Source organism: Stegostoma tigrinum, chromosome 6, assembly GCF_030684315.1.
Source record: "Stegostoma tigrinum isolate sSteTig4 chromosome 6, sSteTig4.hap1, whole genome shotgun sequence".
Classification (NCBI taxonomy): domain Eukaryota; kingdom Metazoa; phylum Chordata; class Chondrichthyes; order Orectolobiformes; family Stegostomatidae; genus Stegostoma; species Stegostoma tigrinum.
This window is the reverse complement of record NC_081359.1, coordinates 82,458,117-82,482,345: the sequence shown is the minus strand read 5'-3', so window position 1 is coordinate 82,482,345 and position 24,229 is coordinate 82,458,117. Positions and strand designations below refer to the sequence as shown.

The window sequence follows — 24,229 nt, the reverse complement described above, 5'->3', positions numbered from 1 at the left end:
TTCATTTGAACTTGGGCATGAAATGTACCCAAAATGTGGACTTGTTCTTTATCACATATGGGGTGATCTGTACACTCCAACGTTTTCTGTTTTTATTTTTTGTTATAGCTGTCTTTTTCAGTGGTGTATTAAAACAGTGTAGATATTCTTGTGACTTAAAGAGCATAAATCTTTCTTTCAGAAAATTAAAGTTTTTTGTTTCTTGAACTTAATGGTCATATATTGGCATGTAATATGTATTAGTCATTTGTGGTCTATTGTTGTGGCTGAGTGCAAATGATTAACTCAAATTTAACTGAAGGCTGATGCTGTCTCATGTCCCAATATTTGTGTACGTTTGTTTCAGTCTGGAGAATTCATTACACTAATATCTAAACATTTTGACATCTTTAGAGGGCGGACTCCAGAATGGTACAACAAAGCCTTTGGATGTCTCTGTGCAGCAGATGCTGAAAGGATCAGAATCTCATTTCAACCTATAAATTCAGAAGGTCCGGAAACCAAAATCTAAAATGGAAGACTATATATTGGAAGGGAAGCCATTTTATGGGAAAGTTGATTCCTAGAAGCAAATATATAAATAGCTCACAGTAATAGTGAATGGCTTCCTTGCTAGCAAAGACAGTTGTAATTTTTTATATTGAATAATAAACTTGCCAAGGCTGTTTATGGTACTGTACTGTCCTGATTGCCATAGTTATCCTCTAGATTGCAAATACTCAGTGGTGCTGACCAGCATCATCCATAGCTAGATTTTATATTATGTATTGCAGTGCCTTTCTTCATGGCCTGATTCAAACTTGGTGCAATTCCTGTGCCATTTACTGGATAGATTTGTATAAAACCATGCATCTAGAGCTGTTTAGAAAGTCACTTTCAATAATTGTATTTTTAATTTATCCATATATACTCGGTGGAAAACTAAGCCTGGAGTCTAGATAATTATTGTGGGCCTCATACAAAAATTGAGATCATAAATCCAAACAGAATTTTAAACTGTGCTTTGCATGGTGTGAGGATAAATGCTTCTGAGAAGCATCAACATTTTTATTTTATATATATATGTAGATAATAAAGATCTGTATGAAGTATAAAATATATATATATATATATATATATATTCTGTATCTGTATTTTAAGCATAACATTTTGCTGTGATGCCTGGCTGTCTAGCTGGTATTTCTAGCTCTTGGATCCCAAATCTTGCCATAGAATTTTAAGCTGATTTTTTGCTATTGTGAGCCAGATGTTTGCACAACAAGGCCAATTTCACAATGACTTTTTGAGGTCAGATCTGCTTTGATGCAGTTTTAGCTTGACTTTATCTATGTTGGAAACAGTCAAGAAAAACAACAGAGCTGAAAATAATGCGCATGTATAGATAGATTATTTCACAAAATCTTTGGACCTTTCCTCCAGCAAACATGCAAGTATGTATTTAAAAAGAAATTATACATTTCAGTAATTTATTGTTCACCGTTGATTAGCAAAAATAGGAATTTTTACTGAAATCTTGTTAAGAATTTTTCTGCAAAGAATGCAGTCTTCATTGTACACCTATTATACTGGGCATGTTTTAAAGCGCATTACCATTTTTACAGTATTATTTTCATATACAACATGGTGCAATTACTGGTAAACAATAGTGAAAAAAAATACTGTCAGTGCCACTTAGTCACAGTCATATTCTTACTGAGTGTAGTCACTTTTTATATGTGCATGAATCAAGTGGTTATACTTGGACCATATTTTCAACATAGTATTATTGCCTCTGATTGGGATTCAGTATGACCAGGAATTTTATTTAAGGATGTAACTATTTATACCTCATTTTTACCTCATTTGTTGGATTTGTTTTGACTGTAAATAATGTTTATCTAATACTAGAGTAAGAACTTCCGATACATTTAAAATATTTGTGGTTAAAAGTTTTCATTATTTCTTGTATAAAGAGTTTATTTTTCCTCATTATAAAATGCACTAATAAAGATTACATCATATAAAGAATTTCTTGGTATTAGTCACATGGAAGATTTTGGCAATTTCATTTGTACTGAAATACCACTTGAATATCTTAAGATGTACAGTTTATATATTGTGTAGTAAATTAGTTTTCATTTTTATCCTTAATCTAGAATCAGTTGGACAGCCCTAAACTGGGAACGCAAAAGAAGTGAATGGTGGAGTTTGAGGGCAAAGTGGGTGATTTGGAGGATGTAGGGTTTGAGTAGGTGCTTTAAAATGTCAGGGGGTGTGATATACAGGGGAAGTAAAAAGCGAAGTGATAAGTGGGTTACTGACTAAACAATTTCCTGGTAGTGACTACTTAAATACAGCCAACATGGCTGCTTTTCATCCTATATCACACACCTCTACCACCTGAAAGAAGAAAACTGAGAACAGGGGATCTCAAGAAAGAAGCCACCTAATGACCGTTTTAAAAAGTGAAAACTTTGTATTTGCATGACATGTTTCCCAGCTTCTGGGCATAGCCTTTCTTGCTATGATATCCTTTGCATACTTAGGCAAGGGTAGACGGACCTTGGTTTAATATCTCAGTCAAAGCATAGTACTTCAGTCAGTGCATCACTTTCTCAGTATTACATCGAACTGTCAGCCTAGATTATGCACTCGAAATCAGAAGTGAAATCTGATCCTTTAACTTCTGACTTGAGCAAGAGAGCCACCATTGAACCAAAGCAACAAATGCAAGAGCCATCGCACATTATCTAGCATATTTGGGTAGTGTTGCAACTTGACATTTTGAATATTTGACAAATTTCCTGGAATCTGCTTTCCCAATTTGAACAAGAGATGTCTGCAGAAGACTCAATCAAATTTTGCACTTTGTCTCTACATTCCATTGAAACAGGATCAATACATTTATCCCTTTGTGTTAGCCAGTACGCTTATTAAAAATCGGTCAAGTGCAGGAAGGGAAGAAAATTAAGTTCGTGGAGGAGTATTTCAGTAATCATCTCATACTTACTACACTCTTACGAAAAGAATTTTTAAAATAAAACTTTGAGCATTCTAAATGTATTTCGAAGAGCTCCCCACAGTCCAGTAATCTTTTTCTGCATTATTAGAATGAGAAATGTTTTACTATAAGCATTATTTCAGCAATATTTTAATTACTTCAGAAGGGAATGTAAGTTATTTTCAACTAGAGGAAGCTTAGTAATTATAGGGAGCTGGCATGAACTTTGAGTTTTAATGAGTGTTTCCTAGACTTAAAATTCTTCAGTCAGCATAAAAACATTTTGTCCTTTTATACACGCACGCTCTCACACATTAACTCATCGCTGCATCATAACTTAAATCATTTAGGTTTACTGATCAGGACACAATTTCAGCATAAAGATACGCCATGACGCCAGCCAATGGTTTATTTACGTAATGTTAGTTTATTCAGTTATATTTTTCTGCACTTACAAGCTCTAACAGGTTTGTTCTTTTGGTGGGGGTGGAAGTTACTTCTGTCAAGCTTTGGCCGTATTGAACTTCACAATTACCACTATGGTAATCAACAAGTAGCAAGTAACATATTTGTACCATACAAATGCCAGGTAATGGCAATCTCAAATAAGAAAATCCAACCATTGGGTAATGCCATTAAATATTAAGGGGCAATCACTGAAACCCCACTATCAACATCCGACAGGTTACCATTGACCAGTAACAGACCTATTCTTGTAGCTACTGTATCTTATGTGGCTCATTCAGAGATCAGGAATTCTGCAGCAAATAACCCCCTACCTAACTTCCCCCCCAAAGCCTTTCCACCTGACCATAGCCCTGACTTGTCTAGATGATCCAGCAACATTCAACAAATTTAAAACCGTCCAGGACAAAGCATCCTGCTTGATTCGCACCCTATCCTCAAACAATCAGTTCTTCCACCACTGATGCACAGACAGCAGTATATGCCAAGTACAAGATGCACTGCAAAAATTCACCAATGCTTCTTAGGCAGCACCTTCCGAACCCACAACCCCTAATAGGAGAAGGGCAGCAGATACTTGAACGCCACCACCTGCAAGTTCACCCCCAAGTCCATCTCATTCTGATTTGGAAATCTATCGCTGTCCCTTCTGTATTGTTGAGTCAAGATTCTTGAACAATGTAATGGTATTATGGGTCTACCAACAGCACATACACTGCAACAGCTCAAAACTGCAGCTTACCATCACCATCTCACGGGTAATAAAGGATGGTCAATAAATACTGGCCTAACCAGTGCCAACCTCCCATAAGTGAATAACAAAAAATATATTTGAGTTTCAAACGAACATGTGATATCCATAGCTGCACTGAATATTTGAGACAATCGGGTAGTCAGTTAACAATTTGGTAACTGGTTCAAAGGAACAAAACTAAGAAGACAGACAGCAGTGGTGTTATACTTTTTAATGAACATTTTTCAGTCAATTTAATTCTGTTGCATGCATATTTTACAAAGGGAAATTGTTTTATTTACAAATAGCATCATTACAAACAACAATAAGCAAACTGTTAACACAAAAAAGCACATCTTAAAAATATATTTTCAGCACTTTTATTTCTATTTAAATTATACACTTGTGTTAAAATTGTTAAACTTCACTGACAGCCGGCCTTTTCTAAGAGCTGCTTATGTCTGAACTTTCTTGATCTATATCAAGCTATTAGATCAAGGGCTGAATCTTGTTTTTTTTTGGTAAATCTGAGTCGTGTTGAATTCTTGGAAAGTTAGTCACTGGTAGGTTTTCTCACCGTATCTTACCAAGCTCATCTCATTGCCTACAACATCCCTGTGGCATTCTCAAGTCTGATTTCTGTCTCATGTTACCATCGCTGTTCCCGTAACAACAGGGGCTCTAAGGTCTTGGTGGACGGGGTGGTACAAAGGAGGACTGTACAATTCCTGGAGGACTAGTGCATGATGCTGAGCTGCCAGATCCTGCTAAACGTTATCTGAGGTTGCCACCCAAGTCAATGTCATCTCCAAGGAACTGCCAGCAATGCAGTAAAAAGGTCTTCCTCCTCTGCCAGGATAAGTTCCATACTGTCACCTCTCGCATGCTGTCTCTGGTATTGCACTCAACTATACCACTGTACAAGCTGTCCCACTTGCACTATTGCTTGAAACAACTTCCATCACACGTTCACCATCCTCAGTGGTCCACAGCACTAACCTAGCATGCCCACCATGCTGCCTCCTTAGCCCTTCAGAACACCTACCGCCTTCTAACACATGCATCAATACCAACAGCTGTGCCAGCTACTAAGATCTTACACACTTCCCCATTCTCCCTTACTTTTCTTGTTTCAGGAGAAGGCAGCCTATAACAGAGCATAGGGAGCCCGCACCAGTGGAGGAGTGCCCTGTATAGGTTTGTCATCTCTGGTAATTTCCAATCAGGGCACTGTCAACATAGCCATGCCCTCCATCTCCATCCTGCCTGACCTACACTGATCCTTGTAAGTTCAAGCTGAGGAGCAGCAGCTTGCTTCTGATAAGAAGACCCTCATTAAGCTTGGCCTATTCAGACATAAACACCCCCAGATCACTCTGTTAAACCTCCAGGCCAGTGGTGTCTACATCAGAGCAGGCTCACTTCAACCCAGCTGTGACATAGTGAAAGGGAGGGAAAGAAGATAATTTACTGAGGCACTTTGATGGCACTTACTATTTGAACTTTGTACATAAATGTTGACTTTAACTTTCATGTATTTGCTTATGAGTCTTTAGCTCCAGGAGGTAAATATTATCACACTATACAGCAGCAGTTCATGGTCACACTAGGCCTCACGGAGAAAAGTTTATGCTGAGCATCTACCACATACAGCTACATACAATGCATACATGTTGTTTTATGTGCTGCTGGCACCTTCTACCCTCCCATAGAATCCATACAGTGTGGACCATTTGGCCCAAAAAGCCCACACTGACCCTCTAAAAAGCAACCCACCCAGAATCACACCCCCTGCCCTAGCCTTGTAACTCTGCATTTCCCATGGCCAATCCACCAAACCTACACATCTTTGGACTGTGGGAGGAAACCAGAGCACCAGGGGAAACCTGCACTGACACAGGTGAATGTGTAAACTCCAAACAGACTGTCACCCGAGGCTGGAATCGAACCTAGGTCCCTGGCGCTGTGAGGCAGCAGTGCTAGCCACTGGGCCAATGTGTCTCCCCTAATGATGTCTAACATTGGGATCCTGTTATGTGCAGTGCGTAGCTACTGGCAGTAGCTGTGGCAATAAGATGCCACTTGCAAAGGGATCGATGCTGTAGAATGGGCAGGCAGTATGTAGCCTACAGGCCCATGTGATACATGTTTCAGGGGCCAGTGACTTTTAAAAGCTTTTTGAATAGTATGTTCAGCAGCCGTCTCCCTCACAGGTTGAGACACTTAACGCAGCCACTCTGATTGTTTTCACAACCGTTTTCTTCCCATTGCACACTTTCAAGTTCCTCTGCCAGTGGTTCCCAGCGCCCAGCCTGCAAGTATCTGTGAGCCTCCAATTATCAACATCCCCTTTGTAGTGGCCCATCCTGTTAACCCCACAGGATTCACACTTCCCTAAGCCTCCACCAAGCTTGTCTAAACACCTGCCTAACCTTCCCACCCAAACTCTAACATTTAAAGTGACCATGCCTTCTGTGTTAATTTCAGTTTCTCCCACATACATCGTTATAAAGCCAGGGTGCTACTAACCACTGGTGACTCCCTCCCTCATTGCATCCTCCCCAGCCATGTTTTACAGTATCATTCCCTTTGAAATCCTCCTGCACACCATTCACAACTATGCTGCACCCTTGCCAAGAGCCTGTAGATCCCAATCCCAATGATTAATGTGCCAAGGCTCAGTACCATATCTGTGGTGGCAATTTCACCCCCCACCTGCCACAACTGACCCTTCAGTTTTTGAGGATGGAATGATGGCTTGACCATGCCCAAAGCCCTCAACCAACATGAGTCGACAGATATGGGTGAAATGTGCCGAGACCCCTGACTGGTGCCAAGACATCTTCCAACTGCATTAGCCCCACACACCACACCCCCACCTAAAACTTGCTTCTACAGAGTCAATGGACTGGCTGTGGCTTACATCCTGGACAGCAGAGGCATGGACTCCCGATCAAGAATTCTCCAACCAGAAGCATAAGCCTGGTCAACACGTTGGACAAGTATGTGAGGCTGCCCTTAACTTGCTAAATTGGGACCCCTTAACCGACAGACTCCTCCAAGGATTTGAAGGTGTTGGATAAATGGTTGCTTGCTTGCAGCATGTTTGGCACATACGTTACTGGCTTAAGTGTGAAATTGATGTAGCATCCTGCCATACAGCAATATCTGATGAATGATTGGTAGCAAGGCAAGCTGCCTGATTGTGTGGCTGTGCTAATTGGTAAGGCAAGACCTAGATGCTGCAAGCATGCAGGGAGGCACTAAGTGAGAGAGCCGGGTATCTGTCCCTGTGTAAAAAGTGACCCCTCTGCAGCTTTTCAATACATATTACCGGTGTGCCCAGCAATTCTGTGCTTCCAGATTTGAAGTGTTAGGATGGGCATAGTGGGCTGACATGTCAGATGCCAATATCCATGCAGGATGACTGAATGAAGCTACTGCCAATGAGTTAGTACTATGCCCTGAGCTTTTGTTTGGTTGCAGGTAATGTGGAGATGGTTCAGAGCAAGCAATGAGCTGAATTTGCCAGGAACACACTCTGGTTTCTTTGTCAAGGTTTCCTGAAATTTAGCTTGTTTGGTAAATATGGTAAGATGGGAGTCTGAATATTAATAAGGCAAATTGTGGTGCTAATAAGGCATTTAACAATCAATAATGTGTCAATTGGCATCTCTCCACTACCACTTGTGAAAAGTAGAAAAGATAAAGAGAGGTGATCTTGACAGAGAGAAAGGCCTCACTGCACTTATCATCTGATTCTGCTCCACGTCTCACCATAACCGCATTACTCAGATCCCTCTAAAAGTCACCCAGTGTGTTTCCATCAAATGTATATTTTGTTGCCCTTTACCTTAAATATATGTCCCCTGGTTCCCGATCTCTCCCAGCAGTGGTAACATTCATTTTGTGTATTCTGTCCCAAGACCTCATGGCCAAAGACCAGAGGAAAATGTTGCTGTTGCTCCCTTACAGGTGCTGGAAGCATACCCTGTGTACGATGAAGTCTCTTCTATCTCATTTTGGGCTCTGACCGATAGTAGGCAGTTAAGAGATCTGCTCCACAGCACTTTGCCACAGTGGGCCTCCCCAAATTTCTTTGTTTTGAGAAACAATATAAAGTCTTTAGTCATCCTGACTTATTTTTATCATTCACAGGATGAGGGTCTCTGGCTAGGTCAGCATTTATTGTCCATCCATAATAGCCCAGAGGGCAGTTAAGAGTCAACCTTCAAGCTGTAGGTCTGGAGACACACATAGGCCAGAGTGGGTAAAAATGGTAAATGTCCTTCCTAACAAAAGATATTAGTGAACAAGATGGACTTTTCCCTGATGATCAATAATGGTTTTATGGTTGACATTAGACTCTATAGTTTAGAGTTTTATTGAATTCAAATTCCACCGACTACTATGATGGAATTTGAACCAGATCCCCAGAACACTACCTGAATCACTGGATGAATATTCCAGCAATAATACCACTAGGCTTGTTTCAGAGATAGGACTGCAGATGTTGGAGAATCTGAGATAACAAGGCGTAGAGCTGGATGAACACAGCAGGCCAAGCATGCTCCTCTGATGCTGCTTGGCTTGCTTTGTTCATCCAGCTCTACAACTTGTTATCTCATACCACTAGGCTATCAGCTCCCCTTGAGAGCCTGGTGTTTCATGTGCATACTGGAAATATAGATTTGCAGGTACACTATATCTTTTACGTTGAAATGAATGGATACTAAAACAAAAATTGGAGTAATGAATTAGGGTAAACATAAATTTACAATATTCATCCATCTGGAGCATTACAGATGAAAGATTGCATTAAAGATCTAACTGTCACTTTTTGGCAATGACACTCCTGCTCTGCTCAAAGTGAATTATACTACATTCATTATACTACATTCTTCAAATTTACATCAGCAGGAGGCATGGTCTGTCAATGCTTATACTCATTGCCTGCTACAGATTAAGAGATATCTACATTTGATCTCTAGTATGTCCTGAGTTAGCTGATTTCAAGCAGGTTGATCATTTGGAAGCTACAGTTAGCCTTATATGAAGGAGATGACATCATGCTCCTTGACTGCTATGTAATGCTGAAGAGGGTTCAGATACATTTTAGCTTTGTGTAACGGTTTGAAACAGGCAACAACAAATTAGCAGACCATGTATTATGTCTTTCCCTGTCTTCCCAATTTTTACTGACATCAACAAAACAAAATTTGTTGCCAATTTGCTACCACTCAGCACACAAACTTAAAATGATCCCCTGCGTATATGGCTGTAGGGTGGGGACGAGAATGGCTCGACTATGATATTACTCAACAGTCAATTATGCAATCGCTATCCAGACTTAGCCACATTAAATAGTGAATTACTGCAAATTTAAGTTACTACCATTAGGACAGAATTGGCGAAAACCTTTTAGACAGAAAATGAAAATTAGAATGAAAAACCAATGTCAGATTGTTGATCAGAAAGAATTTTTCTTTAAGTATCACTCTGGTCAAACTATAAATGAGTACCTTCCTCCAAACAAGTTAATATCTCTTTCAATAGAATGCTTTAATTATATTTTCTGCACCTTTTTGTAGAATAATAAATAATTAAAAACATAATTGCAGTGAAAACACTTAAAGTACATAATGCAAAAATCAGCAACTGTTTTCTGAAGAACAAAGGATTGCACTTTGCAGAAGAATGTAAGTCTTGATAACATTTTGTACTGGTGGTATTTGATGTAGGAAATCCGCCATTATCTACAATTCTCCTGTAATGTTCAACAGAGAGCTTAGCTGCTCGATTAGAAGTGAAGAAGCCATAGTTTGGTTCATCGATATCTCTTAGGGCCCAAGCAAAATACCCATGAATGTTTACTCCATCTAGTTTTAAGGCTGGAAAACAAATTGAATGCATGAAAGGATAAATCGCATGATGTGCACAACCACAACGTAAATATTTTGTGAAAATGGGCATAAGCTTGAATATATACGCTGTCTTGTCACATCTTCAGGACATCACAGCTTTGGCAAGGGTTCAAAGTAGGCAATGTCAGATCATCTCTCTGTTATGCACAGTATGATATTTCTACCAGATGACTTCAATTAAGTCTTATAATGGGCAGACAATCCATCAATACACACAATAACGTTTCATTTTAAGTCTTTCTCAATCCTTATAAAATTAATTCAACCTGTAGACAGGCTGTTTATTGTAGACGTAAATGTATCAGTTAATTTATGTACATTGCAAAATTCACAATCAGCAGTACAATAGCAACGTGAGGGGTAAATTTAATTAAGCAATGAATGTTAGGCAGGTCAGTGGGAAAACCTCCTGCTATTTTTTCTTAAAAGTGTAATTATCCATCTCCATCCACCTCAAATAGTAGTTTAATGATTCATATGGAAGGCAGCACCTGAGGTAAGGCAGGAGGATTTTGAGACAGAACAAGTTTCTGTTGTGATTTCATTTTATTTTTTGATTGCATCAACTCCCAGTTGTGGAACATTCTACTCACTACTTCTCCCCACCTCCACATTGGGTGAACATATTTACTACACATTTTGGAACTTGCATCAACTGAGAAATCCCATGATTCCCTTTGTGGGCTGTAAGAAACATTTGAAATATTATTAGGTCATCAATCCTGAACTAGAGGCCACCCCATGGCTCAACCAATAATGTTTTTAATGGAAAACAGGTGGAAATGACAGAAGAAATTAAGTGAAAATGTAAGTAATAAGCAAGGAATCCTGCAAACATTGATGAACCATCCTTGGTTCATGCCATTAGCTGCATGCATTGGCTCCAGCTTTATCATTTTATGGTTTACTCAGCATTAAAATGCCCTTCTCCCATCATATCTTAGCAGGATGCGTGTTTCCAACTCTAGAATATTATCCATTTGTTTCAAAATTTCCCTTTGTGCTGTCAGAATCTTAACCCACATTTCCATTCTTGTGATTTTTCAAATGCTGTCCTCGGTGACTTCCTAACCACCACCTCTTTCAAACTTCACCTCATCTGTGATTCTGTAATGTTTGTTCTCTCTCAAAAAGTCTTGAACATATGTTACTCAGTTGGCTGGATGGTTGGTTTGTGATGAAACCTGACACCAATAGTGTGGGTTCAATTCCTGCACAGACTGAGGTGACCATGAAGAACTCTTCTTCTCCACCTTGCCTGAGGTATGGTAACACTCAGGTTAAAACATCGCCAGTCATTCCTTGCTGTTAAAAGAACAGCCCTCTGGGACCCGATGACTTTACCTTCTAGTTCTCACTGTTAAAACTCTGCAGTTTTTTAAAAATTCTATTGTATTGATTTCAAGGCACATGAACTAGTTTTTCAAATGATTCCGTGGTTCCGACCCATGTTTCTTTCTCCAGCTGCATGCTCCATCTCTTCTATTCTACACGTTCTGTTCAATCATTGGCAAAATTATTGGATCTGATTTTAACTGACTCAAAATGCACTCACTTATAAATATTTCTAACCAACTAAATATTTCAGTTTTTGATCTTCCTGTTCTTTGGAACTTTGTAAAACTATTTTGCTTTCCCAAATTAGTCCTCTTTAAAATAGCCTCCTTAAAGCATATCTTTGGGCTAATGCCTCAATCTTTCTCTTGCCTTTGAAAAGAGTTCTGACACATTTTTTCGCTCTACAAATGCAAGTTGTTGTAAAGGAAGAGATGACAGAAATTGAGAAAGCTCCAGACAGACTGTGGGCATCAGCTAAGGAAGACCAATTGTTCATGTTAATTCACTTGTCTAGATGCAAGAAGACATGAGAAACAAAGAGAAAAGCAAGATAGAAAATCAAATAAAACCAGGAAAATCAGCAACAAAGGCCGCTGGAAATGAAAAGAGAAAGAAAGAGTTTTCATCCATAGAATAGAGAACCTTTCTTCTTGAGATGAACTAAAGTATTTCAGAGTAAATTAATTGCAAAAGCAAACAAGTAAGTAAAAACATAATATGGGTAAAAGCACATTTAAAAAGTTGAGAATAATTACATTTTTAAATTTTTTAAATGCATATGCCTGCATATGCAAACTATCACCAGAAAATTCAAGAAAAATATGGGATATACAGGCAAAGTTTAACAATGATAGGGCTTGATAAATACCAGTGTTAGACAATGCAAACACTAACTCCATCAAAACATGGAAAATGGCTTACCTTTCAAAACTTCATTAATGTAACTCTGAATGTAGTAAACACGCAACTTATCTTTGGAGGGTGAATCATCATCAATGCCATTCGATGTGATATAAATAGGGATGTTGCCATATTTTGATTTAATCCACCTGAGGAGTTTGCGTAAACCCCCGGGCACAACTGCTTTTCCGTCTGGTGATTCCAGCCAGGTAGTGTCTTTCAGGTGTTGCATTTTGAACTCATAACCAGTCTGGGCTCCAGACTGACTTTCTAGATGTACAATATGAGTGGTGTAGTGGTTCAATGCCACAAAATCACCAGAGCCACGTATCAGCTCTTTTTCTTTATTGGTGAAGTAGGGCAAGTAAGAATTGTGCCATCCAATGTTTTGCCTTTGGCTCTGCCAGTCTCGCATGATGAAAGGGTAGTCTCCACTGCCAAAAATAGGTTCTGCAAACCAACCAATATCAAACTCTAAACTTCTAGCAGCTGCTTCTATATCATTCCTCGAGAAAGGGTCAGCTGGGTCGACCCAGTCAGCATGAAGAGAAACTGAAATTTGTCCATTTTGAGTCTTGCGAAATTCGTTATTATAGAGATGCCAGACTAAAGCATGTGCTTTAATTAAATTGTGGCCTAAAACCGTAAAGTTTGCTTTATGTGCTACTAAGTGCTTTATGCCATTTGGCTCACTCATTGTTATCCAGAACTTCACTTTGTTTCCCAGCTGTCTGAAACATAACCTGGCATATTCCGTGAAAGCCTGAATTGTGGCTGGATTCATCCAGCCCCCATTGTTTTCTAACAGTGACGGCAATCGCTGATCTTCAAGAGTAGGATGATACAGTACAACAACCGGCGTAACATTCACACGTAGAAGCTCACTGACATAGCATTTATAATAGCGCAGATTTGCTCTGGTCACCTGTGTTATGTTGCCAGTTGGTAGGATTAGTGACCAGTTGAGGGAGAATTGGAAATGAGTGGCATGTGTATTCTGCAAGAGGTAAATTTCTTGTCTGATAGTGCTGTAATCGGTGCATTGAGCCTTACGCAGCTGGCCCATTACTCCTTTGACTTTCAGCAACTTTCCCGTGCCATTGATATCCCATTTGTAGATATTGCGATCAACAAATTGGGGAGTTGTAGGAGAAGATTCTACCTAAGAATTAAAAAAAAGACAAAAATATAGCACAACACTACTGAACAAAGCTATATGACTATACTCTCTAGATACAGTTAGAATTCCTTCTTAATTATTTAAAAGCTCAAAAAAGACAAAGGTTTATTATAGCCTTGAGTTTAAAAGTGAGCCTCAGATGTCATTAGTTATAAATGCAGCTTCACGACCACCAGGGCTTCTATTCATCAACCAATGGATTGTTTCTAGGCACACTCCATGTCAAACATGTCTCCACACTGCTTCATGAAAAAGGCAACCAATGACCGGGGCCAACTTAGAGGCCAACACCCTGACAACTGAGTACAAGCTTGATCCTAAACTGAAAGAATTAAATGGTCACAGAAGTACATTTTGATGGGCCCAGAGAGCTATTGACAAAATCTTATGAAGTGCCAAAATAAGCTTCTTGTTTGAAACAATAAGAGAACTGCACTGACCCTCCTTACGTATCTCACTTTGGTTCAGTGAGCTATTTTCTCCCAAGTCAGAAGTTGGTGGGCTCACGTCAAATTCCAAGGCATGACCACAGATACTAGTTGTCACTGCTGTACTGTACTGAAGGAGTTCTGTATAGTGAGATATTAAATTGAGTGATCAGTGTGATATAAACAATTCTGCAGTAATATCCAAATAAGTGGGAGGATGGAGGAATTCTTTTGATGAAGTAGCCACAATTTAACCCTCAGTTTTAACTGCCAGAGCAGAACAAAGAGTTCACTTATCCAATTTGGTATTTGCAAGCTTGAGCTCTGCACAGTGTCAGCTGAGTTTATTTACTAAATGGGTGTGACAACAAATAGAACTCTGCAGAGCAACAGGGTCTGAAAGTGAGGGTCAACACACAGCAGTGGGTAGTAGGACATGCAGATGCATTTCCTCCTCCACTCACCCCTAAAATCTGCTTTCCTTATCAGAAAATTAGCAGTTCGGCCCTCTCAGCATCACCATGACTAGCAATGGTGACTAAAAGATGAGGCATTTCAATGGCCATGCACCCTCAAAGTCAGGCAGGTGTGGTCTACGGTTGGTCTTATATCTCACAATCAGCGTGTCTTTAAGAGACATGCTAATAGTGTCACTAGTCTATTAGCATATGACCTGAGGGTCTAAAAGTCCTATTTGCTATCATACCTTAGATCATTGAAGCATGACACTGTATTGAAAGCATCCTCGTCTGATGTAACATAAGAAATTAATATTAGCCCAGACACCTATACGGCCGAATAATTCAATGTTTATACATAACAGCTAACCAATAAGTGTTGAATCTTTAATACTATGGCATCCACACCCAGTTTGTTTGGGGGATAACATTAGCATTGCCACATCAGATGAAACACCCTGTTGGAATTAAACTCACACCATGGGAGGCACTGCTTTGGGAAGCTCCAGCGAGGTGGGAAAGTTGTACCGTTGCCAAAAGGCATAAATATTGCTGCCAGGGACATCGCTTTTGGTTGTGGAGTATCCAAAAAAAACAACACCTGCCCCCACCACCACCCCACCCCCCACCCCCATCAGGAGCTCACTGGGAGATTGCCAGAACAAATTTGGCTTAATCCCCATGAGATGGCAGGCACACCCACTACTAAAAAAAATGCCAGGGCGTAAAAGGTTTGGCTACATTCCTGACGCCTACACATGCCATTTTGCCAACCTTCCCTTCTTGGTAAAATCCAACACTTCATTGTTAAAGTAATTTATCAACTGAGAGCTGCGTAAAGATGTCACAGGACATGCAAATCACAAATGGAAACTTTTCTTTCTTGCTGAATATAAAAATCAATAATGAAAAGCTATTTACAAATTATATGATAATTTATTTTTCTATTAGTAAGCCTCTACAGAGGTGGTGTTACAAACCTGGACATGTCAGCAGGAGCCTAATCCCTGTAACAGCATCAATTAGAAATGATATGCTGCCCATGATTTCCCAGCAATAAAACAAAAGGGTCGTAAATCACAGATGAGAGTGCAGGAAGTTCTGGACTGTGTTTAAATGATGCTCTGACAGTTATTGCCTGATCACTAACAGGAGAACAATAAGTCATTAAAAGAGTCTTTTGTGTTCCTCAGCACAGGTCCTCCCAGTTTCACCCGAGTTGTTGTCTGATCTTGGGCATACAGATTTGAATGCAATATAATGATAGAATAATACAACTGAACAGGGTCAAGGCCAAGGAGATGTTTGTCTTCAGAGGGCTGTGTGACTTTGGAAGTGTCTGCCTCAAAAGTCAGTAAAGGCAGGGTCATTGAATATTTTTGAGATGGAGGTTGATAGATTTTTGTTAGGAGAGGGTATCAAGGGTTATTGGGGGTAGCTGGAATGTGAAATTTGAAATACAAACAGATCTGCCACGATTTTTTTGAAGGCAGAGCAGGCTCGAGGGGTTAAGTGATCAACTTCTTCTCCTTAGTATGTTGGTATGTGTTCATGTCTGTGCCTGCTCTTTGGAAGAATTACCCAATTAACTCCATTCTCCTGCATACAGATGATAACCAGATTGCAATTGTCTTTGTGCAAAACTTCAGCACATTATTTGAAGAAGCTGATAGATTTCAAAGAAGAAAGCATTTAGATACATCATCAGATTCAATGTGGGTGGTTTGCAAAAAAATGAATCTATTCCCCACAGTGAGCAAAGGAAATTCAGAGAGTGAGTCATGACCGGTTGCTTTTTTTTAACAACCCCAGACACCAAGCATAAAGCATTTTTGTGAAGGGGATGGTCACAAATTGCCTGCTCATCCACTTGGCTGACCAGAATGTGAGGAAGGTCTAAGGAGTTTAATCTACTCATCTTTTGGATTGTTAATTATATAGATGCATGTTGCTTCATTGTTATGTTAGTGTTAAAAATGTACAAACCAGTAAAGATATTACAATTAATGTTATACAATGCAGAGAATCTACAGTAGTAGACAAAAGGAGAAATAAAGAGGCAATAAAGGAAAAAAGTGGTAAAATGAATGAACCTGTACTAACCATGATTTCCCACCTCCCTCTGTCAGTTATAGTTCCATAGTCGGCTTACTTGTACATATAAATGTATTCATGTAAAACCACAGTAAGCAAGTTTGCTCTAAGGTCACCATTTTAAATTTCCTTAGTTCATACATTTGAACACATGAACATGAAGCTAATGAAAGACATTCAGCCCCTTGCACCTAACCAACTATTTAATAATGTTATGACTGATCTGTTTATAACCTCATATCTACATTCCTGAATCCCTCAATAGTTTTTCAGTCCCTGTCTATCATGAATTTATCTACTGCTGCCTTCAAAATATTCAGAGACTCAGCTTCCATTACTTTTAATTGTAAAAAGTTCCAAACACTAATAACTCCCTCTGAGAAAAAAGAACTCCATTATCTCTGTATTAAATGGGTGACATTATTAAACAGCGACCCTAGTTCTACAGTTAAATGAGGGAAAGCAAGAACACCTCAGAATTCCTATTGTCATTAATCTAATAGGAGTGTTAAAGTGACTGGATGTACTATAAGACTAAATAAGTTTAGTAATGAAATCAACATTTGAGATTTAATATTTTTGACCAAAGAAATGTGCCTGAAAAATCTTTTCTTAGTGTAGTTTGGATTATATTTCCAACATTCAATTCTGCTTTCAAACCCAGTGATCCTTGTGCTCTCAGCTTCCCTCAAACACTTTGCCCCAGTAGCTGCCCTAGCAGAACTAAAACATGAACAACCAACATCATCCATTAAGTAGCATAGGCCAATTAGCAGATCCACACTGCCTAGCAAGATATGCATGTGACTTAAAAAAATTATGGAACAGTAAAACAGTAGAAATTTGCATTATACAATACGTTTAATGTAGCAAAACATCACACTGAGGTGTAATCTAGCAAAACCTGACACTAATCCACACAAGAGATGCAAAGTGATAATTTTTTTTAAGGATTGTTTTAAAGAAAGGAAAGGGAATTCAGAAGTGGAAGATAAGGAGGAAATGCCAGCACTGAGGTCCTGAGCTGCTAAAAGTAGGTAGGCCAAAAGGAAATCAATACAGAAAGAAATCATTTCATTTATCATGCCCATTCTCAGTTCTTCATAGTGCTATTCAGTCATTCTTGAAAAAGAAATGAGTGTTAACATAAATAACAATTGATTTTATAACTTATTTAACAGGGAAAAGCTTTCCACAATGTTTCACAGAACCAGGTGGCCAGTTAAAAACCAATACAGAGCCACAGCATGTTAGGAGAGGGTTGACAGGATGTTAGGTCAAACAGCAGGATTTTTAATGGATGATCTCAAAGAAAGAGAGTAGTGGGAAAGTATAGAGGGGTTAGGGCGGGAATTTCAAAGCGAAGGACATGGATAGTCAATGGCACAGCTATCACTAGTGAGCTAGAGGGGTTGGTCTGAGACCACAGTTGGAATGGAACTGTGTTCTCAGAGGGATGCAGAACTAAAGAATGTTGTAGACATTGAAAGGAGTAGGTAATAAAAAGGTTGCATTATTCTTCACAGATGAAGACACTAATAACACTCCAGAATTATCAAATTATCAATTGGATAAAAGGGAAGATCAGAGTAGCTCAAATATTACTGAAATGAAGAAAGACTGCAAAAAGCTGCAGTATAGAGCGAACTGGGAGTCCTCATGCATAAATCTCAAAATACTAACATTCAAGTTCAGCAGGTAATAGGGAGGCAAATGGAATGTTGGCCTTTCAAAGAGAATAGAGTATAACAATAGCCAAGTTTTGCTAGAACTATATCAAGCACAAGTCAGGCCACATCTGGAATACTGTGTATAGTTTTGGTCACCCTCTCTAAAGAAATGTATACTGGCATTAGAAGCAGGCCTGAGAAGGTTTACTAGGTGGATTCTGGATGGAAGGACTATGTTATGAGGAGAGATGGAGTAATTTGGGGCTGTATTGACTGGATTTTAGAGGAATTAGTCAACTTTATGATAGGGATAGCAGATAGACAAGGATAATGAGGGGGTTTCCTTTCTTAGATAGTATGAAAAGTTAGGAAATAAATTAGAAAGAAGATCCTTAAAGATAATAATCTCTGAATTACCACCTGAACCATGAGCCAATCGGCATAAGACAAATAAGATTAGAGAAATGAATGTGTGGCTCAAAGATTGATGTGGGAAAAGTAGGGTTTTGCTCAAGGGGAACTGGCACCAATACTGAGGAAAGTGGGATCTGTCACTTTGGGATGGTCTTCAACTGATCTGTGCTGGAACTGATGTTCCAGAGAATCGTATAACTAGGAAAGTAGAGAGGGCTTTAAACTAAACAAGGCAGCTGAGAGATCAAGCAACTCAGACAGTAGGATCAAAGCAGGAGAGTAAAATAATAATGTGGAAAATGAAGATCAGAGAATGGTTGGAAGGGACAGAGAGAATAAGCCTAAGAGTATTCCAACAGACAGGTATAGATGTTACAAAGACAAGATAAACATTCTGTATCTCAGGTCATAGATCATAGTCATAAAGCGTGGAAACAGACCATTTGGTCCAACTAGTCCATGCCAACCATAATCCCAAACTAAACTAAGTCCCACCTACCTGCACTTGGCCCTTATCCTTCCAAGCCCTCCTTATTCATGTACTTATCCAAATGTCTTTTAGAAGTTGTAACTATCTGTATCCACCACTTTCTTTGAAAGTTCATTCCACGCATGAACCACTTTTGTGTTTAAAAAAAAGTTGCCCCTAATGTCCTTTACAAATCTTTCTCCTCTCACCTTAAAACTGTGCCGCATAGTCTTGAATTCCCCCAACCTTGGGGAAAGATATCTGCCATTTATCTTTATCTTTTCCCCTTTTGATGTTAAAAACCTCTATAAGGTCACCCCCTCAACGTCCTGTGCTCCAGTGAGAAAGGTCCTAGCTCATCCAACCTCTCCTTTTAAAACTCATACCTTCAATTTCCAGTACATCTTAGTAAATCTTTTCTGAACCCTCTCCAGCTTAATAAGCAATAAAAATAGGAATTGCTGAAAAAACTCAGCAGGTCTGGCAGCACCTGTGGAGAGAAATCAGAGTTAACGATTCAGGTCAAGTGACCCTTTCAAAAAGGTTAATAATATCCTTCCTATAACAGGGTGATCAGAACTGGACACAGTACTCCAGAAGGGGCCTCACCAACGTCCTGTACACCCTCAAACACCTCCCTGGTCTTAGCAATGGAGGCTAGTTTGCTAAATGCTTTCTCAACGACCCTGTGTTTATGTGATTAAAGCTTCAAAGAATTATATACCTGAACACCTAGGTCTCTGTTTAAGAACACTAGCCCAGGGCCACTTTTAATTGTCCTGCCCTTGTTTGTTTTACCAAAATGCAATACCTTGCATTTATCCAAATTAAACTTTGCTGCTCCTCAGACCATTGAGCCAATTGATCAAGATCTCTTTGTAATCCTATAGTGGACAGTAAAGAAGGTTATCTATTGCAAATTTTGGTATCACCCACAAACACACTGAAGTAGGAGTGAACCATGTCTCTATAAAACAGAGCACACAGCAGGGTCAGAAATTATTAGAATTTGTTATTAAGGAAGTATAGCAGGGCCTTTGGAAATCAAAATACAATCAATATCAGCATGGTTTTATGAAGAGTGAATCATGAATTCTTTGATGATGTCACAAGAAATATGGATAATGAGGATCCTGCAGAGATAGTACATCTGGACTTCTAGAAGACATTAGATAACGTGCCACAAAATGTTAATATACAAAGTTAAGATCACTTGGGGTTCGGGGCGTTTTTCTTTTTAGCTTGGATAAAGGATTGGCTAACCAACAGAAAGCAGAGTTGGGGTAAATGGGTCTTTTTCTCATTGACTAGTTGAAACTAGTAGGGGGCTGATGCTGATTCTTGGGCCCCAACCATTTACAATTAATATGAATGACATGGATGCTGGGATAGAAAGTATTATAGCCAAATTTGCAGATGATATTAAAATAGGTGGGAAAGTGTATTGCAATGAAGTAGTAAGAAATGTACAAATGCATCTGGATAGGTTAGACAAATTGGACAAAATCTTGGCAGAAGAAGTTTAGCATTGATGAATGAGAGGTTTTCCATTTTGGTTGGTGGAATAGTAAGGCAACTTATCATCTAAATGGAGAGTAACCTCAGAGTTCTTCAGAAGAATCTGCATGTTCTTGTACATGAATCACAGAAAACTAGTATGCTGCAGGTAAAAAGGAAGACAAGTTGAATTTGGGCATTTATAGGTAAAGGAATAGAATATATAAGCAGGAAAGTGTCGCTGCAATTGTAAAATGCATTAGTGAGACCCAACCTGGAGTATTGCATACAATTTTAGTCGCTTGGCTTGATGATGGATGTAGTTGCAATGGAGGCAGTTCAGAGAATCTATTCCAAAAACGAGGAGTTCATTGTATGAAGAAATATTGACTGGTTTAGGTGCATATTCTCTGGAATTTAAATGAATGAGGTCTACAAGATGCTAAAGGGGATTGACCAAGTAAAGGTAGAATGGATATTTCCTCATGGGGCAATCTAGAATAAGGTTATAGTGTGAGAATTAAAGGTAACAGATTTACAACAGAAATGAGGAGGAATTACTCTTCCCAAAGGGTTGTGAATCTGTGGAAATCCCTAACCCAAAGTGTGGTGGAGTTGAGACATTGAGTAAACTTAGGAGGTTATAGACAGATTTTTAATTGTGGTTTGAAGGTTATGGAGAGCAGTCAGGAAAGTGGAGTTGAGGCCAAGGTGAGATCAGCCGTGGTCATATTAAATGGCAGAACCGATGCTAAGGGCTACATTGCCCACTCCTGTTCCTGCTCCTGGTTCGTATATTTGGAGTTGCAAAGTACTGCACAAGTTGGATGGAAACACGCTGAACTATAACCCACAAAATTCTACTAGTCATTGGCTGCCATTCGAGAAAAACGTCATTATTTTAACTGTCTCTTCTGCCAGTCAGCCGATCCTCCATCCATGCCAGTACCCTGCTTCTAAGACCATGGGCTCTTACCTTATTGAGCAGCATCCTGTGTAGCAACTTGTCAAAGGCCTTCTGGAAATCCAAATAGATCACATTCACTAGCTTTCCTTGGCCTAATTTGCTTGCTACCTCCACAAAGAGTTCTAATTGATTTGTCAGACATGACCTCTCCTTGACTTAGCTGTACTGACTGAGCCCTATTTTACCTTGCATTTCCAAGTATTCTTCCAAGTACATCAACCAAGCACATGTTCTGTGTAATCTCATCTTTAATAATGGATCCTTGAAATCTTACCAATGATTAAGGTCAGGCTAACCAGCCTATAGTTTCCTGTATTCTGTCTCTCTCCCTTCTCAATAGGAGTATTACGTTAGCCATTTTTCAGTCCTCTGGGACCCTGCCTGACTCCAGTGATTCCTGAAAGGTTGCCACTAATGTCTCTACAATCACCTCAGCAATTGAAAACACCACCTGCAAACTCTCCGCCAAACCATATGCCATTCGGACTTGGAACCAAATAGCTATTGTCAGTGGTTCAAAATCTTGGCATTCCCTCACTTACAGCACTATGGGTGCAAGTACACACAATGGACTGCAGCTCTTCAAGAAGACAGCTCACCAGCACCTTGTCAACAGCATTCATGACAAAATAAATAAATAAGGAGCACACATTGAAATAAATAAAAATGATCTTTTAGCCATTCAAACATGTGGCTGCAGGATAACCAGGAATGTGACCTCATTTTTATCTTAATTGTTCATGTCATTCAAGAAGAATAAGAAACTAGTTATAGGTGGAATGGTAGCACTGTAAATCAAAAATGGCATTCATGCAATACTTAGAGGGGACATTGATTCAGGAGAACTGGATATAGAATCCAAGTGGAGATGAGAAATAACAAGATAAATAATTCACGAGAGAAAGTAGTCTACAGATCCCTTAACAGTAACCACAATGTGAGACAATGTATACAAGAAATGCTGTGATAATGAGACAGCAATAATCATGGAGTAACTTTAATCTACATACAAACTGGAAAGATTAGATTGTCAATGGTAGCCTGGGAATTATAGCATGTATTCAAGATAGTTTCTAGAGAAGCACTGAGAGCAGGATATATCTGACATAGCATTGTATAATGTAACAGCATTCTAAATGACCCTAGAGTAAGGGTAGCTCTAGACAACAGCAACCACAGTATGGTTGAAATTTATATCCAGTTTAACAACGAGAAAAATGGGTCTAAGACAAGTACTTTAAACTTAAAGAAGGGCAGCAATGTGGGCATGAAAACTAGCTTGCTGAAGTAAACTGGGATACTAGGCTAGGAGATTGATCAACAAGCACAGTGGCACTCACATAAGAGACATTTAACAATACTCAGATTAAGTATACCCCTACAATAAAGAAAAATCCAATGGAAGGACCCACCATCAGTGGTTAACTGAAAATGTTAAGGAAAGCATCAAATGTAAGGAAATAGATAAATAACTGGACAAAAATGGGTGGCAGGTCAGTCAATTGGTCAGAACAGAATGTCTAAATGGTTGATGAGGAGGAAGAAATTAGGGGATAAGAAAAAGTTCACGAGGAATGTAAGAAGAGATAACAAGAGTCTCTACAGGTATCTAAACAGAAAAATAGTAAATAAAGTGAGGGTTGGTTCTTTAGAGGGTGATAATAGGAGAGTTAATCATAGATAAGAAGGAAAGGTGGCTGAAATGAACAAAGGTAATCCTGTCTTCACTCTAGAAGGTACAAAAAGCATTCTAGTAATAGCTGTAAATCTGGAGTTGGAAGGGAGAGAGGAACTTGGTGAAATTACAATCACTGAGATCCAGCTAGAAAGAGATGAGACACCCAACCAGCAATGGATGAGTTCTCTTGATACCTTGAGCATCCATGACACAAAAGGCTCAAACACTTGAAGCAGGAAGCTGCTAACATCTGCTGTCTCCAAGGACCAGATATCCTTCTCAGTGGATCAAGGACACACATTGCCAATAGTTGCTCAGGTGCCTGTCACTTGTGGAACCCCATTTCCAGTCATCTCAACCCATGCCCTCACAGGTCACTATCTCTCAACTCTCACAGGGAGAGGGCACAGAGAGGCATGAGTGTCTACAATGAGTTGTGTGGACTGGAAGGAAGGGTACTATTTGTGGAAACTGACTGAGAGACGTGAGAAGGTAATCAGATGAAGTTGAAGAGTGTTAGCTGCTGAGAGGAGAATGAGATACCCGAAGGGAGATGAATTAGAGTAGCTGCAAGAAGTGTTGGCTTGAGAAATATTATGCAGGAGAATGTTGGGCAAGTTGGAGTGGGCGCTTGTCGCATGGAGGTGCTATGGCACTCACTTTTTCCACCCTACTCTTGGTACACTGCCTCCAGGTTGAAAGTGGCACATGCTTGCTGCTTCCTTCCTTAGCCACTTCAAAGTGGTTGAAGAGACTATCTTTAAACTCCTGCCCTTAGAAATGTTTGCTGACAGATCCTGCATCATGACATTCGGGTAAAAGTTAAAGACGTGGAGAGCAGGCCTTCTTCATTCTTGGGTTGCAGCAGCCTTAAAAATGCAAATACTGCTGAGCTCCTGTAACTCATGTTGTGGTCCCTTTAAATTAGAAACCCTCTCTTTGATAGAATGAATGCCTCATCTCACAAGCCTTGCTGATTGGCCGCAGAATTTGGAGGTGATACGCTAATTAGATTGGGCTGGGAAAGAACAATC

General features: G+C 39.4%; 2 protein-coding genes across 5 annotated transcripts in view; one reads left to right on the top strand and one right to left on the bottom strand.

The window, feature by feature from the left end:
- Positions 1-1,936, top strand: part of LOC125453193 (stAR-related lipid transfer protein 13-like) — a 464,022-nt gene extending 462,086 nt beyond the window's left edge. For all 4 annotated transcript variants that reach the window (XM_048532431.2, XM_048532433.2, XM_048532432.2 and 1 more), the window contains one exon: positions 394-1,936. In XM_048532431.2, the coding sequence (XP_048388388.1) occupies positions 394-511 (118 nt within the window). In that variant the 3' untranslated portion in view covers positions 512-1,936. The remainder of the gene's footprint in view (positions 1-393) is intronic.
- A 2,517-nt stretch (positions 1,937-4,453) lies between these two features.
- The window catches only part of kl (klotho), an 88,657-nt gene continuing 68,881 nt past the window's right edge, over positions 4,454-24,229 (bottom strand). The window contains exons 4-5 of the mRNA XM_048532202.2: positions 12,362-13,502; positions 4,454-10,069 (exon numbers count right to left, since the gene is read on the bottom strand). Coding sequence (XP_048388159.2) covers positions 9,741-10,069; positions 12,362-13,502 — 1,470 coding nt within the window. The 3' untranslated portion in view covers positions 4,454-9,740. The remainder of the gene's footprint in view (positions 10,070-12,361; positions 13,503-24,229) is intronic.